General features: G+C 48.5%; 1 protein-coding gene across 1 annotated transcript; it reads right to left on the bottom strand.

Moving 5' to 3' along the window:
* Positions 1–8,320: 8,320 nt before the first annotated feature.
* Positions 8,321–16,872, bottom strand: LOC142579619 (uncharacterized). The gene is made up of 3 exons (XM_075690010.1): positions 16,332–16,872; positions 13,372–13,730; positions 8,321–11,234 (listed from the first exon to the last, which is right to left on the bottom strand). Exons 1-3 carry the CDS (start codon positions 16,756–16,758, stop codon positions 9,294–9,296), a joined length of 2,727 nt encoding a protein of 908 aa, XP_075546125.1. The 5' UTR covers positions 16,759–16,872; the 3' UTR covers positions 8,321–9,293.
* Between the last annotated feature and the right edge of the window lie 383 nt (positions 16,873–17,255).

The raw sequence follows: 17,255 nt of genomic DNA, 5'->3' as shown, positions 1-17,255 counted from the left end.
ACACGTAATCCAATTCTGCGCAGAATATATATGTACTAACCACGGAAAAAGCAGAGGACGAATTCACAAACATTTTCATTCGTAAGTGTTCTTTGCCATCTGCCGGCCGCCTGCGCGAATAATATGTACACTCGGGAACAATTCTAGCGTAAAGAGGGCTTCGTAAACACGAGCTAAAAGCTGAAGTAGTCGAGCCTAGTTAGGGCAATCATCAGTGCGCTGTCACTGCATCTGAGTGATTTAACGGAGTTCTCTTGTGGTTTAATGAACTTAGCGCTCCTTCTCCGCCCTTACTTTCATAGTCAGTCTTGGAAGTGCTTCATTCGGGCTCGCACGCACTGACGGCGTTGGCATTCGTGACGGCTTGGTGATTAATGATTGCGGCATGTGCCTGGCGTGGCAACCTAGCTCATGTGTCACGTGATAGTCTGTATTGTTTTGCGTTGGCATGCCAATGTCAGCGCATGCACATTGGTGCTCGTGAGGGAAGTTATTCGAAATAAACTCAGTTGCAATTAAGCCTCTTTCCTGTATGGGCTCTTTCTTTCCACATCACCTCTGCGCTCTGCTGTCAAAGAATAATAATCTAGAATTCATTTAATGTGCTCAGGTACAACACTGAGGCCTGAGTGCTGGTGCACGGAAAAGCAAACACAAGAAAGGAAGAATTGTAAAACAACTACAACAATAGTTCCAGAATAAGCAAATAAATTAGAACACAAATATTAAAAAAACAGCAACTGAATAAACAGCTACATAATAAGAAGCTTGAATAAATTGCATGTAATCGAGGGATAGAGTGCATACATCGGAGGAGAGGCAAACTACGTGAAGATAAGAGACGAGCGGAGTACAATGAAGGCTCGAGAGAAAATTACGAAGCTCCCATCAGAAAGAAGACAACACGGAGAGAATGAGAGTTATGATTATGATGATGATGATGACGACGACGATGACGAGGAGGAGGATGACGACGACGACAATGATGAAGTCTCAATTAATGGCACAGACCCACTATGGGGGATAGGCCACGAATCGGCTGGTACAGATGGATGGATGAATAACTTTTTCGAGGTCCGTCGGTGCGCGCGATTAGTGCGTATCAGACCGCTCCCACGTCGGGACAGAGAGGCCATGCCCCTCCGCCGCGACGCTGGCCCGATGGACACCCCATAGCTGTGCTTCAAGGTTCGAGCTGCGTAGAGCTCGGCCCCACTCTTCCTTGGTGGTCCTGGCCCCCGGTGCCAGGGAGCAACCCCGGAGCATGTGGGCAAGGCTAGCTATATCCTTACAGTAGCGACACGCATTGTGAGGGTGCGCGTCCGAAAAGACTTTGTGCAGGAAGGCCGGTCATAGGTAGGTGCCTCTCTTAAGCCGCCCATACGTGACTTCTTGTGCTTTATTGAGTGCTTTGTGCAGTTGCGGCATGGTACCCTTGACTAACTTATAATGCTAGATGACATCGTTGTAAGTGACGTGGGGTTCGCGCTCGCTTCCCCATCCTGCTGAGAGGGAGTCCGGGCTCGCACGGTGAGTTAGGTCTCTTGCGGCCTCGTGTGCCGTCTCGTTGAGGTTAGGGAGCGGCCCCTCCAATGGTCGCATATGTGCCGGGAACCAATTGATGTAGTGGGGGGTAAGGTGATGAGTACCAAGTATTCTGCCGACGGTCGGGGATATGCTCGCTGTTGCGAAGGACAAAATTGCCCTCTTGGAGTCACAGTATACCAAGCTTTTATCGTCTTCTAGGAGTGCAAGGCTGATGGCCGCCTGCTCGGCCACCTCAGGACTATCAGTGCGGACCGTGCACGCGTTGATGACCGTGCCATCTTTGTTGACCACAGCGGCTACATAGGCTCGTCTGCCAGGATATTTGGCTGCGTCCGTAAAGCAGCATGCTGTCCCGGAGGCGGCTGCCTGTCCGAGGAGTGCTTTGGCTCGAGCAAGCCTTCTGTCGATGTTGTGCTCTGGGTTCATATTCCTGGGCAGAGGGGCTTCCCTGATCTTTTTCCGCTGGTCGGGTGTTAGCCCGCGGATGTTACACTCGATCTCCCGAGGCGCGACGTCGATTTCTCGCAGGATCCACCTGCCCGCAGGTGTGCCGGACAGCCTGGTGATTTCTGCCCGTTCCTGTGCTTCCGCAATCTCGATCAGCGTCTTGTACATGCCTAATGCGTCCAATGCCTCGGTGCTCGCTCATGTGCATGGGTAGACCCATGGCTCTCTCGGCGACCTTACGCAGGAGCGTTCCAAGCTTGTCTCTCTCCACTTTGGACCAATTGTGCGTGACCGCGATGTACACGAAGTGGCTGATTACGAAGGCCTGTGCCAGTCTAAGCAGGTTGTCCTCCTCGAGCCCGTTATGCCGGTTGGCAACTCGTCTCAGTAGGCGTGTGGTGTTTTCGGCCTTCGTGGTGAGCTTAGCGACTGTGTTGGTGTTCGAGCCGTTGGCGTTCTATTGTCATGCCCAACATCTTGATGTGACCGACCGCCGGAATCGTGTTGCCTTCAGCAGTGTACAGGGGGACGCAAGGGTCGGCGCCTGCGTCCTATCCCTTCGGTTTGGGCCCTCGTCTCTTGGGTCTATATAGCAGCAGGTCAGACTTGCTCTGCGAGCACCGCAGGCCTTTTGGTTTGAGGTAGTCCTCAGTGGTTCGGATCGCATTTTGCAAAGTGTGCTCGATTTGTTCTTCGCTCCGCTTTGCCACCCACATGGTCACGTCATCTGCATAGATGGTATGTTGGAGGTTCTCGATTCGAGTCAGTTGCCTGGACAGCCCTATCATACCCAGGTTGAAGAGAGTAGAGTATATCACTGAGCCCTGTGGGGTACCCCTTTCGCCCAGTGCGACTGGCTCCGACTGCAGGCACCCGACTCGTAGTGAGGCCTGCCTTCCCCTCAGGAATTCACGGATATAGTATTGGAGACGTTGACCAAGTCCCAGTGTTGAGATTTGTTGTAGAATGAAGGCGTGCCGTATCTTATCAAAGGCCTTTTCTAGGTCTAGGCCTAGGATGGCCTTGACGACTTTTGTTGTGTTGTCTAGTATCTGGCTTTTGACCAGCTTCATAGCGTCTTGCGTCGCCAGCCCCTGACGAAAGCCAATGATGTTGTGAGGATATGCCTCGTTCTCTTCCAGGTAAAGCTTCATACGGTGAAGCACCACAGGTTCCATGATCCCACCCACGCCCGATATAAGCGAGATTAGGCGCAGATTATCCATGCTGGTAAGACACAGCTGTTTTACACTTTTCTTTTGGGAGAAAATGGCACACTGCTGTTCATGATCTAAGAATGCCTGCCAAACGCACCCCAGCCCATTCTTATTGAAATAATCAGAAGAATAACAATGGGCTGGGGTGCGTTTGGCACGCATTCTCAGATCATGAACAGCAGGTTGCCATTATCACTCAAAAGAAAAGTGTGTAAGAGCTGTGTCTTACCAGTACTCCCCTACGGGGCATAAACCTGAAGGCTTACGAAAAGGGTTCTACTTAAATTGAGGACGACGCAACGAGCTATGGAAAGAAGAATGATGGGTGTAACGTTAAGGGATGAGAAAATAGCAGATTGGGTGAGGGAACAAACGCGAGTTACTGACAGTTGAAATCAAGAAAAAGAAATGGTCATGGGCAGGACATCTAATGAGGAGGTAAGATAACCGATTGTTATTAAGGGTTACAGACAGGATTCCAAGAGAAGGGAAGCGTAGCAGGGGGCGCCAGAAAGTTAGGTGGCCGGATGAGATTAAGAAGTTTGCAGGCACAACATAGCCACAATTAACACATGGCCGGGGTAGTTGGAGAAGTATGGGAGAGGCCTCTGCCCTGTAGTGGGCGTAGCCAGGCTGATGATGATGATGATGTCCATGCTGAGATGTTTCCCGGGTTTTGGTACTAAGACCGTGGTAATATGATTAAAAATAAAATACTTGAGTTAATAAATAAATAAATACATAAATAAATAAATAAAATTATAAATGAATAAATTATTAAATAACACAAAGAAAGTATATTAAGTGAATTTTGTGAGATGAGAAATAAACTGTTAATAAATGAGATAAAGTAGTGTTTAATACAGTAGTCTGCCTTGCATTGATAGGAGCAATAACAAGAACCTATTACTGAAATACATAAAGCAAAGGATATACGTAAAGATGAGCAAGTTAAGTTCTGAATAATAATATTACAATATTTTAACTGTGAATGTGTGTTCTTACTATCTCAATTTTCTAAAGTGAAGGTGAAGTAAATGAATATTATTAAGCCACTATTTTTGTGTCACATAGGACATTAAAAATTACTAGGCAAACGTTCCTGTGGCTGTATCGTAATACCGTTGCTCCGATAGAGAGTACAACAGTATTGCTTAAAGGGAGTCCTAGATTTCGAAGCGGAATTTCTAGAGATCGTTTTCGATCAGCAAAAAAACGCCGACACGATAATAAAACAGGATCAATGGATTTCGGCTCATTGCAGAGGTAGCAAAAAGGGGATACCGCCTGATCAAGGAGTTTCTGTGCAAGTAAAAAATAAGTGTTGGAATAGGGCAAAGGGAGGGGGGGGGGGGCAGCCTTGTATATGATGCTTCGAATTGCCGGCCAAGAGACTATTGTCTGTTCCAAGAAAAATTAGACGCATAAAATCCGTAGAGTTTGCTAATGTGAGGCCTTTTTTATCATCGGTCAAATAAAACTGCCTCTATCTGGCTGCAGTGATGTGCGCTGGTACCGGCAGTACAAATATCATTGGTCCTGTTAAAGAAGCTCGTGCTGAGGAATCGGCTATTTAATTAATGTGAATGTCTCGGTGGCCTGGGACCCATACTAAATCAACTAAACTTAAGTCGGGTGGAGCTAATGTATAAAACGTGTTCAAAGCTGTCGACTTGGTACACGCATTAAGCGCGTTGCATACAGAAAGAAAACCTGTGACGATAACAACTTTTGTGGTATGGAGGGGTAATTTTCTCAAGGCAAGAACTATTGCCAGAGGTTCGGCCTGAAAATGTGATGTGTAATCTGGTAGGACAAGAGAGAAAGACCAATCGAGGGATGGCGAGTAGATTCCCAAGCCTGCCTGCTCTTCACACGAAGAAGCATCAGTCGCTATTACATTTGTTGGGAAACGGACCAAATAGTCTTGTAAACGGTCATTAAAATACGTTGGGGGCCGCAATTTCGCATTATTGGGAAAAATGTCTGCAAATCCAATTTTGAGCGACGCTGTGGACCTATCAAGCAGAGTGATTTCCCCAAGGCGAACACTTAAAGGTGCTAATTGTGTTTACGCAAATACAACCTGTGGGGTATGCAACAGCGACCACGTGTTCTCAAAAAAATGAATTTGGTTCACTCCTAGATGCATACTGTCCACATCAGAGCTGAGGTGCCCGTCGAAGTCCGTGTCTTCACGCGCTGTCTCGTTGTGCTCTGTGTGACGCGAGACAAGAAAACTAATGGAAGAAGATAAAATAAATATGCCAAGCAAATCGATTCTGTTCTGTTTTGGCGAAGGCCACCACCCTCACGTCATGTTAAATTCTGGGGTTTTACGTGCCAAAACCACTTTCTGATTATGAGGCACGCCGTAGTGGAGGACTCCGGAAATTTCGACCACCTGGGGTTCTTTAACGTGCACCTAAATCTAAGCACATGGGTGTTTTCGCATTTCGCGCCCATCGAAATGCGGCCGCCGTGGCCTCACGTCATGTTTGTGGTTCAGCACGTGTTGAAACAAGCACGTCGAAGGCGTGACATGTAATGATTTGCGGTACGCGACGACGCGACACAATACATAGAAACACGTTGAACGGTTTGTCAAGATAAACTATATAAAAAAGAAAATACGGTGCGGGATAGGGGCGAGAACAAGTAAATGAACGAAGGTACAAGAAAAAAACGTAATTTCAGCCAGCACCACGCAGTTTTTTTGTGGAGGCAATACGCCCAGTAGTTAGCGTGAAACGCCGTAGCGGTGATATGTGCGATTAGCAGAAAAGGCTTCGTAGAAAACGAACAGCAGAAATCCAGGTGAACGTGTGTTAATGTATTATACTTTTTCTTTTAAATAGAGGGCCTGCTTCTGTCTTTATCTTCATATACGCTTATACACTTTGGGATCCACGCGCAGTCCACAGGTGTGGACATCGAAATCACTTGGACAGTGCGCTCACAACAGCTATCGCCGCAAAGTATGTCAATCCGATTCTGTTACTCATCTGGCCATGCGATCGCAGCTGGCTCACAGTGAGTATTCTTTCATTTTCCCAAGAATAACTTTTTGGCGATGCCCAAAATAAACGTTCTCGTCCGCGGCGGTGTGTCTCAATGTGGCATCCGATGTTTCAAATATCACTCGCAGCGCGTACATAGACAGGGACCAAAAGAACGACGAAGATAAGCGCTGTCTTCTCCTATTCCGCCGATCTCGGGTCCTGCGTAGGCTACAGGAAACCCCGCACGAAAATCAAGCGCCCAACCTCAGCAATATCGCACTGGATAGCGCGTCTCGATCCGACTGCGCATCAGCTAAGCGGCATGACTTTGAATTCCGGTAATCGGCAAAGATCTGTTTGTGTTCGCCCTATGGCCAGGGCGCAGCTCAGCATCAAAAGATAGACTGACGACAATGACGACTTGATGATCGTCGATTACTGATGGAGGCAGGTAACAATTTGAACGTTGGAGATCAAAAAGTAAACTTTTGGTATGGAAAAAAAAACATTCAGAAGAAACCCCTGTATACAAAAAATCTAATAATAGATAATAAATAAAAGAAAGCTATGGTGGGGAGGAAGGCCGCTCAGTCTAACATGATAATCGATTGGTTTCAATTAGGTAATTTTGGATTGCCAAGCAAACATTTCTGTGACTGAACCCAATAATGTAGGCTCCAAAAGATGGGATCACAGGCACTGATTAATTTAGGCCAATATTGCCAAGCGGGATTTTGAGTATTCGTTTTCTTATTACAGAAAAACGCCTACAAAACAACAAGAAATGGTCTATTGTCTCCGCTTCGCCAAAGAATGAGCCTAACCATGAGGGGACCAGACCGGACCTGTGTAGGGAGAAGTTCAATGTAGCTATACGGCAGCGTAGCCTCGTGATAGGCACTACAAGTTTGCGTGTTTGGCAAAAATATCTGTGCCTAGGGTATAGAAGATGTCCGTAATCCACAGAGTCCGTAATCCACATACCCATTGTGGGTATGTGCCACAGCCACTCAGGAACAACAACAACAACAACAACAACAACAACAACAACAACAACAACAACAACAACAACAACAACAACAACAACAACAACAACAACAACAACAACAACAACAACAACAACAACAACAACAACAACAACAACAACAACAACAACAACAACAACAATGGACGGAGGCTGGCTGCACTCTTGCTGTCGTTTATCTGCAGTAACTAGCAAACTGAAATTTTTGAGTCCCTCTTAATTACAACTTATGAATGGCTAGCGCACCCAACTTCTGGGATCGTTTGGGGATACCGAAGTTCGTAGAGTGACCAGACACATGGGCACATAAACGGCAAGAAAAATTGAATTTTCTGGGCTTTGAAAAGGTCAACACAAGACACCACGTAGCAGCACGCTATCCTGTTTCTTTAGACTCGCGTTTGCGCTCCTGTACGTTACACTAGACTCAAGGGACCCAAAAGCAAACTTCCTGCATACTGCTTGCGTATGACTTACGCGTGAAGTCCTGCACGCAGGTTCAATTTAATGCTTACACCTGTGATAGCTGTGTGATTTATATCAGGTTACTAAAGAAATAGCTGAGCTTCACGAAACTGCAAGAAAAGCGATCCCCTTGACGGGTGTTGCGCTGCAGAACACCAGGGACTTGCGCTGAAGCTGGTGATACTCGCTGCGGTGTCATTACGGTCAGCTTAGCTCCACTTCATCCTATAGAAACAATTCAGCAGATGAGCGCTAGATTTTGCCGAAGCTGTATTGTATAGACCCTTAAGTAGCCCTTGTTCCTCGTAGACTGTTGTCACAGGTCCCACACCCGTAATAATTCATGCTCCGCACAATAAAAATTTCATCATCAACCACCTCATTATGAAAGTCGACGGTAAGGGGATAAGCATATGAGCGTAGGTAGGAGCCACACGTGCCACAGGCTACAACAACAACAACAGCAATGCAGCAATGCGTCGTAGTTACACCTCCGAAACGTGCCATGTACGAGCTGTGCACGGCAGCCGTTGGAATGTCTGCGCGTTGCGCGTGAGTGAATGCGTGTTCAGGCAACATCGCCTGAATATATACGATGGAGGCACGATTCCTTCCAGCACTGCAGAATGTTTAAATTTAATTTTCGTCATTGTGGTCACTGGAGATAGGCACATAGCCCGTTGTACATACACAGTGACCAAAGTTGGCGTTAAAGCGGTTGATTGGAGATCGACACATGCTCAGTGACCTTTGTTAGCCCGACGGTTGATTTCAAAACCGGTTCTTTCAGCATAGCAGCCCGATTCTTTACCCAATATACACCTCAGTGACTGCTCAGCGGCTGATCAGAGACTCAAGTTCAGAGTTAAAGGCCAGATACGGATAAAAAAACTGCATCAACTAGATGTGCTCCCGAAGAATGCTAGTCGCATTAATAACGTACGAAATAACAGGGTAGCTGTGCCGTAGTACCACAGGGAGCTCCATCTTAACCGACATGGACCATATTGTTTGGCGTGCCCGTAACACAGCCCAGAATAAATGAGCTCACAAAATAGTTGCACTCTTTTTTTTTTTGCCGCACCACAGAGGGGGTGAAGATAAATAAATACGCTTGAGCATATAAAAGAAGGCGAAGAAAACTGAATAATTTACTCAACGCGAAGACGCAAGCATGCTCACGCGCGGTGAAATAATCTAATCAAAACAAATAGAGAAAGCAGGCATTGCCAAGCATAAAGATCGATGGCATACCACGTGTTATTCTTTTCTCAACGAATATTTGCGTTGTCACTGAAAACGGAAAGCAAGCGTCCTTAATCTCCCATTGTCCCTCCTGCTTTACAGAAGAATAAGAACTGAGGGAACCAAAGTACAATTTTCTCATAAGCGCGAATAAAGAAGTTCGCATTGAATGCATGTTCGCAAAGTGCACGAAGTTTCGATGCCAAGCTATCACACTGAGGTCCTACTATAAAGGGAATATTGACAAGACTAAAATGTTCGACACAAAATTTATCGTCACCTGAGTATCACATGTCAACAGCAATAAAGCAAGCACATCAAACACATTTTGGTGCCAACAGTTCTCTAAAGCATTTCGCAGTGGTCAGTTGTGTTTACGATGGCCCCCTGGCTGCACTTAAAGGTCTCCGAAAACTCGGGAACATGCTGTGCCAGCATATCACATTCATTTTGCTGTCCTCTGCCACGTCCGGGACACATAAGAAAACACGACGACATGAAAAGAAGTTGCATGTCGCTGTAGTGCTCGAGTTGCTTGAGGGATAAAGTAGTGGGAGCAGTTCGTTTGTAAGCGTCCACAAGGGCCCTATAGCCGAACACGCCGTTCACGTATGCTTCGGAGTACTGATGCTTGACCGATCGCCCCCCCTTCAAGCAGTTGAGCAGATAATCAGTCGCGTTGCTGTATGCCTTGTAAGACCCCACAGAGAGGGATCCGAGGGCGGCCACCACTTCACTTCCGAAGCCTCCGAAGTTAACAGGAGTGGGCAGATTCGGGTCTAAAAACGGGAATGACAGCGCGTAGGGCATCATTTGAATATCATTATCGCCCCTAAGGGACAAGAAGAACCACAGGCGCCTCATCGCATACGCCAGTTCCACCACTTGCCGTGTCTTATTCAAGCGCACCGAATGCTGCCAGTTCGCCACAAAAGAGTCGGTCATGTCCGGCATGTCGTCCCTCGCTCTACTGTCAGTTCTTCCTTTGTTGTCATATTCAATGTGGCGGAAGGCAGACTCCAACGAGCTCCAGTTCGCGACCACCGTAACGTTTTCGTTGTAGTAAGGCCAGGTGGAAAGACGATGCGAAAAGGCCAGACGCACGGACAGCGCTATTTCTTTTGCGACCACGGCTGCGCTAGTCTCGAGGACGTCGCCACTGTATCTCGCGATGATTGCTTGCGAAAAGAAGACGGCTCTGCTGACGCAGAATGCTTTGTGGTACAGTGCCACCCTTCTCGGAATCTGTCTGTAGTAGTTGAGAATGAGGCCCTTGTTCGCATAAAGGGCGGCAACCTGTACTGTGCACCACGAGACGAAAAGGTGGAAATCGTCTTCACCATAGTGCTCCCACATGCGGAGTAGCGTTTCGAAGAAGAGACGGTTATCGGCCGATATTCGCAAGCCATCGGGCAGGCTGATGTCGACTCGGCGCAGGGCATCTATCCAGCGCGTTTCTGTGAAATGCGCACCGTGTGAGTTCACCAACCAGTCGGCAGGTTGAGGCGCCGCTTCGGACAAGCCAAAGAAAGGCGTGAGGGCTTTCGTCGCCGGTGCTGCGATCTCCCACACGAACTCGTACGACACCTCGTCGTCAACTGTCGTGCCGTTGTCGCCGGTAAACTGTCTCCTAATATATTCGTAGTAGGCCCGCTTTACAGCCGTCGCTTTTTCTTGCGCGAACCACTCGCGCAGCATTCCAAAAGATGTGCCTTGGCTGATGACCAGTTCGTCCACCGCCTCGCCGGAACGTGGGGCGACGCGGAAGTTCGCGACGGCGTCCCAGCCCAGCTTGAAGGAACTGTAGAGCAACGTGAACAGAGCGTCCGCTCCTCGGGACGGCTGCGGCCAGACGATGCCCGCAAGTGCCAGCGCGGCTTTGACTGCGGGCAACTCGTCGCTTTTGCCCCTGTACACGTTGTCGCAGCTGCGGTACACGGCGACCGACCGCTGTTCTTCGTTCTGTCCGGCAGCAGGGACGTCGATGGTTTTGAGCCTGGCGTCCAAGCGGCTGATGAAGCGGAGAAAGTGCCTTTCCCAGACGTCCAGGTTATGGTGCATCTGCCAGCCGTCGCAGACGAAGTGAGTGAAGTGGACGCACGGGTCCACCGATCGGTTGATGGACGAGATGAGTTGGAGGGAATACGCTTGGCAGGCGTGAGTCACGCAGAGCTTCGTGGCTGCGGCCGAAGGGGACAACGCGATCCTGACGATCCCGACGACCAGCACCAACGCCAGCAGGACGCAAGAGAGTATGCCGACGACGAATTCCGGCTTCAGTCGTGTCTGTGTGGATAAGTGGGAGGGAGAAAAAGAATGATATTTTTGAAGGTTAGAAGCCCTGCCAAAAGTGATAAAAAGTGAGAATTTTTTTCCGATGAAGGCATCAGCTGGTAAGCACGGGCAATTATCATTGCTCAAAGAGTCGTATATACACGCGATAGCGTTAAGGATCTCGTGTCGCAGAAAAGCCGGCGTCGTCGGTGTCGGCGGCGTTGGTCGTGAGCGATAAAAACCAGAGGGCACTTCATAAATAAAAAACAACTTGTAAGAGGGGCTGGGTGGGAATCGAACCAGGGTCTCCGGTGTGTGAGTCGGAGAGGCTACCACTCAGCCACGGGTTCATTTTCTTCTTTATTGCTCAGCCACAGGTTCGATGGTTCAATGTAGGACAAAAGCGCCTCTAGTGAATGCGGTGTTGCCTTAGAAACGTGCCGTAGAAAGTTATACTGCGGTGTATATCGGTAATTATGAACACGCAAGTTAAAGAAGTCGCAGTAACACGAGTAGCGAAGTACGTTTCCGTTACATTTCTTCTGCGCTCTACGTACACGCAGAGCCATCTTGCGGCAAACACAGAAGACCCCCTCCTCGCAATGTACGGCGCTGCCCCGACAGGTGGCGCGCCACTCGCCCGCGCGACGCGGCTGCTCTTTCTGCTTACAGCGCGATTCCTAGGTGCAGCGTTCGATGCGGGATGCCTCTGACGTGATCGCTGCGCCGTAGCGCGTCTGGTGGGAAAGCGTCCCCTGCGATATGTGCCGTGCTGCTGGTGAGGAGCCATGCGTGTGCGTGCTGCTCCCAAGCGAGATAGAGGATGATCCCATCGAGGCGTCAGTTCCGTGATCGCGTGCGCCTTCATGGCGCGTCGCGGCCCGGCTCTCCGTGCCGATTACGACGTTTGGTTCGCGTAGATCGTTTCTCCCTCCGAGACACCGATTCTTTGGTTCGTTCCGCTTGCTCAGGCGCACGTTTCGTCATTGTGTGACTCAAGAGCATGCCGAGCGAATGAGTGGGCGGTGCGAACGGGGTGCGATAACGCTATCGCGTTCCACTCTTGAAGGCGAAGCTTAAGCGTCCTCCAATTACTTCATTGCGTTCGTTTCATTTTTGATTACTTCCCTCCGCGTGATCGCCGGACCCCGAGCGGGATCTCCAAAACTGCTGCGATCAGGTTATTGATGATGCGAATGATAAGAATACCAAGAAGCGTTGAAAGGGAGGGCTGCTTGCGGTTGCTTCGGTGTTTTGCAAAGTTATGAATGAATACTATGAGATACACTCTTTCAGAAGTACTGAGCTTTTCTGTTCTCGTGCTGGAAAACGCCATTATAAATAAATCACCCTTAGGCGTTCCAGCTAATGTGACGCTATAGCCTGCTTAACAGATGTAAATCTTAGGCAATGACTGTGAGAAAGGGTACAATGCACACACGAATGCTGACAAGTGTAAATGAACCTATACAGTCAATATACTTTATTGTTGTAATTGATGTTGGTTAAATTCTGCAATAAATATTTAGATATCTATTTAGTCTAAAATGATTTAATCATCGTACGAAAACTGTAGACATTTAACGTGGCTCGCAATAAGGGTTTTTTTCTCCGCTGCGCGCCTCGCAAGCTTTCCTAATATACTTGCAATTAGTTGCCGCTTCTGAACTAGGAATGAAAAAAAAAGTAACTGGTGAAGCACCAATAATCGATCCCCAGACATGCGGAAGTGCCTTGTGCTGGAGAACACTACTAAACGCTCACACGTGTACGGACTGGTCCCTCTTCTTGCTTTTTTGTTCAAGCAGTAGGCAAAAGTATCGAAGTCCAAGAGGTGCATGCGGAAGGCCCATGCAGTCATTGGGCGAGTATGCGTCTATCGACTTGCTTTGCTGAATTTCGCTGGCAACATCTGCCTGCAACCTAAATGTTCATAAGATAAATGATCCACTGGAAGGTGGAGACTTGTGTTGGTCAACAGTAGACAAACGAAGAAAAGTTCATCACGACGCCTCCCGCTCGAAATTCTCGCTCTTTGCTCACCGTGTATCAATCCTGTTGTAAGCAATTGCTAAAAGTACAAGTATCACTTTTGGTATGGGTAGTAATTTAAGAAATTACGCGGGGAAACAGGGTAGTTGGTGCTTACGTGGTTTCTGCGGGTGAACGTGCTGGTCAGAGGGGTTCGGCTTCTAGGGTCGTAAAACGGGAAGGTAGAATTCCGAGTGCTTGCACTCCGACCTGGAGGTACTTGCTCTTTCGTGGTTGCCGATCCTAAGTCGGAAGGCCCAATCGCGCTGCAGGATCTCTTTTGGAGGAGAGAGGGAACGTTTGTCGCGTCCCTTCCGTGGGCTGCATTGTCGTCTCCAGGTACTGCAGCTGTTGTTGCGCCTGCAGCCGCAGTTCCCAAGGTTCCCGCCGGCAGGACACCTCCGTGGTCGGTTGTTTCGACGGCGGACGCCTCGTTGCGGTCGAGCGGCGCACTTGTGAGGCGGCCGCCGGTGCCTGCTGTCAGTGAACGCAGATCGCAGAGGCCATTTCAGAAAATGTGTTCTCGTGCTCACAACAGCTAGTCGAAGCGAAACACGAGAAAGGCCTGACGATGTGCACAGATATGGATAGCGGGATGCGTTATAGTGTGTCGCCGAAGTGGTGCTCTTCAAATTCTGGCTTCCTGTGAAATCTTATATTCGTTCATCGGGCGCTTATTCGTTCATCGGCCGTGTTCATCGGGATAGGCTTAAACTCAACGCTATTTTTGAAATTTATCGAGGACAGACCAAGCCACTCCTCAGATGAACTGGGAATAGTGCATTTTAATAACGATGGGCAGAAATTTATGCTGGGGAATTCCTCGCAAAAAGCTTCACTACTCAAGAGCGATTCAAATGAACTGACAATTCTAAGCTAAATTTCGCTGTATAATGCACTGACTAGATTTACTGAGAAATGAATAGTATTCTGGTGTCTTAAGAGGAAGCTTTAGCTCGGGCCCAACTCCGACGCGGCCTATTCAAATACATGTAAAACGCAAACACGTTCTCCTGAGATAACGCCTGGACGATTTTAATGAAGTATGTTACATTTGAGAGAGAAAGGTAAGCTCTAGTGACTGTTGCTAGCGGAATTCAGATTTATAGCCTGAATTTTGTTAAAAAATTTTCAAATGTTCAACAGTTCGAAAAACATAGAAGCACGATGTTTACAAATTCATAGCTCTGCATCAACAATAGATATTGCGATTCTGTAAACGTAATCCATTAGAACTTTCAAAGCGGATAAATTTGATGTGTGAATTTGTACGTGAATTTGCTACGTTGGTTACAAGGGTTCTGCGAAAGCTGTATTTCCATGTTACTAAATTTGTCTATATTCATGTGTAACATATAAATTTTGTCCGCTTTAGATTTACTATTAGATGCAATTCGCAGAATCTTTGCCAATTTTTAATAAAAAGTTAACGACCTAACTCGAAAATTCGAAAACAAAGTTCACTAGATTTTAAGCTTTTCTTTTAATTGCAACAAACCTCGTCAAATTTGGTGCAGTGGGTGCCGAGAAAAACGAATTCTGCTTTTACATGTATTTAACTAGGCGCAACCGAGCTAAAGCTTCCTCTTAAGTGCCAAAACCCCATTTTGATTATGCGGCCCGCCGCATTGAGGACTCCGGATTGATTCTGACCGCCGGGGTGTACTTAATGTGCCTCCAGTAGACGGGACACGGGCGTTCTTGCATTTCGCCCACATCGTAAGGTGACCGCGGTGGCCTGGATTTGACCCCACGACCATCGTTGAGAATCGATGACACTGAATAAAGGATTGGCGCTGTGGTTTATTCTCTGGAGTTGAAGTTATGTGGCTGGTGGGGGAACGATTTCTAAAACGAGAAGTAGGCAAGTTCTGTCATGATGACCGAAAGGACCGGCAGATGGTACATTATGGCATTGTAGTCTTGCTTCTAAAAGAAAGCGTATGGAGACCACGAAAGCCCATATAGGGACGCAGTTATGAGCAGGGAACCCAATGCCGGAGAGCGTAAAGGGAAAGTATAGTCGGAGACGACCAAAAAAAAAAAAATTGGCAGTGGCTTAAGCTCAGCTATGCCAGGATTACGTAGCTGAAAGTACGGTTATGCTTGGTTAATCTCTTGCCTTGCTTGCTAACGTTAGCTTATCCGGCTATGGCCTTGTTTGGCCAACAACAACCGTCTCTCCCGCGCATTTATACTCACGGTGCGCCCTCCTCGCGCATGCGCACTGCCGCGCGGCGCCGCAATCGTAAATGCAGCAGCGGGTGCACACGGCACCGGCGCGTCTGCGGAGACTGTGACGTCCCACCTCTGGAATGCACCGCAGTCGGCGGCGGCGAGGAGCGCGCGCTGGCTTCGGCCGCGGTGGCGGCGAGGGCGAAGCAGCTGTTCCTCTCGTGACGTCACCCGGCTCTCGCGCATGCGCAGTATGGCAGGCGCAGAAGCACGCGAAGCTCGGCTCCAACCCGCGTAGTGTAGCTTCACGCTACAAAAATTACAAGTTCCACCCACACTAACGCAGAGCACCTTCTCTACTCTTCTAGCCAACCGGGCTAGAGTCCACCTAAAGCTTAAAACATTACTCAGGTAATGTAAATGTTAGCTAGGCTAATTGTAAAATAAAGGCTAGGTGTTTCAAGCTAGAAGGTTACCTTGCGGGGCAGTGATGTCAGGATCACCCATAAAATTATCCTAGCCGCTTAGGTTTAATACTTAATTATGTGACAGCAACACCGGTTTGTACCCAGAAAAGAACTGTTTCTAGCAGGTGAAACCCCTTGACGTCATGTAATTAAGCAAATCAAATTAAGTGGCTCACTTATGCGAATTGTGTTTGATTTCGACAGCGAACATGTAACCTTATAGTTCTTAGGTTCTCACTGACTATACAAGACAGGAAGCTCGCTTTCCATTGCAGCTTCACGGAATATATATATATATATTTTGGCAGAGCATTACGTTATTTTTGTTTCGTGTACAACGTTAGAATTGACAGTCGGAAAAAAATTCGATTGATGGATGCTTAGTTGCTCAGTAACATCATGCGGATACATCCCGCAGAAACGTTGCATTCAGTACCTGTCGTAACCGGGCGAAGTAACGGCTGCAGCGTGCGGGCAATCTTCTCGGCGGAAGGAGACCCGATGCTCTGGCCAAGTGTCGCCGTGCGGCGACGGGCCCTGCCGGGCGAAGGCCTTGCATTGCGTTCCAGCCTTGCCCGGGCGGTATCGAAGTTGGTACTGGGCAGCGGCGAAGTTCGGCTGGGACTGGCGCTGGCACTTCTGCTGGGACTTCTGCGGCGAGGTGAACGCTTTCGGGATCTAGATGGCGAAGCGTTCGCGGCGGGACCTCGGGGTCCGCGCCGGAGCCTGTGTTGCGACGAGAGCGGCGAGCTCTGGCCACCTGTCCCGCCTTTCGCCTCTCCGAGTGGTCGTCCTGCAGTCGGCGGCTGGTTCGCTGCTGTGGGTGACGGCGGCGAGGCAGTAGCGTCGTTCTGTTGCTCCATGCTCAGTCGACGCCGCGAAAGCAAGTGAAAGCGGTAGACATGGGCGTCTTCAGCAGCGGAACTATCCAGAAATGGCCTTCAGGGGCGCTTGTCAAATTCTTGGAGCGCGCTATGAACGTGCCTCGCGGGCCCGTGTAGCTCGAGCGCGAGAAAAGGCAGCTGCTGCCGGCGCCGCTGGTGTCGTCCTCTGGAAATGGAATTCATCGAACAAGGAGGTAATGTCGAAAAGTGTGGGGTATTACAGAGAAATACGTACTCCAAATTTGGATAGAAAAATAAGTGTGCTAACCGCGGAGATAGAAGGGGCCGAATTCACAAAACTTTTCTTTGGTAAGTGTTCCGACCGCCTGCGCGCAAATTACGTGCAATATCAGGGCTGGTCGGTATTTGCACTTGCGGATAATTCTAGCGTAAGAGGTCTTCGTAAACGCGAGTTAAAAAGTTCAAGTAGTCGAGCCTGGTTAGAGCAGGTATCGGTGCGCCGTGAGTGCATCTCA

This window comes from Dermacentor variabilis, chromosome 4, assembly GCF_050947875.1.
Source record: "Dermacentor variabilis isolate Ectoservices chromosome 4, ASM5094787v1, whole genome shotgun sequence".
Taxonomy (NCBI): domain Eukaryota; kingdom Metazoa; phylum Arthropoda; class Arachnida; order Ixodida; family Ixodidae; genus Dermacentor; species Dermacentor variabilis.
Note: the sequence above shows the minus strand (reverse complement) of the source record. Positions and strands in the feature narration are given on the sequence as shown.

Bases quoted from the DNA above. Each gene is read 5' to 3' on its own strand.
- LOC142579619 (XM_075690010.1), bottom strand. From the start codon at position 16,758: ATGGAGCAACAGAACGACGCTACTGCCTCGCCGCCGTCACCCACAGCA. The intron at 13,731-16,331 runs GTACTGAATGCA...GTTCACTGACAG, and splicing joins ACTTCGCCCGGTTACGACAG to CAGGCACCGGCGGCCGCCTC. The intron at 11,235-13,371 runs GTAAGCACCAAC...TTATCCACACAG, and splicing joins CGTTCACCCGCAGAAACCAC to ACACGACTGAAGCCGGAATT.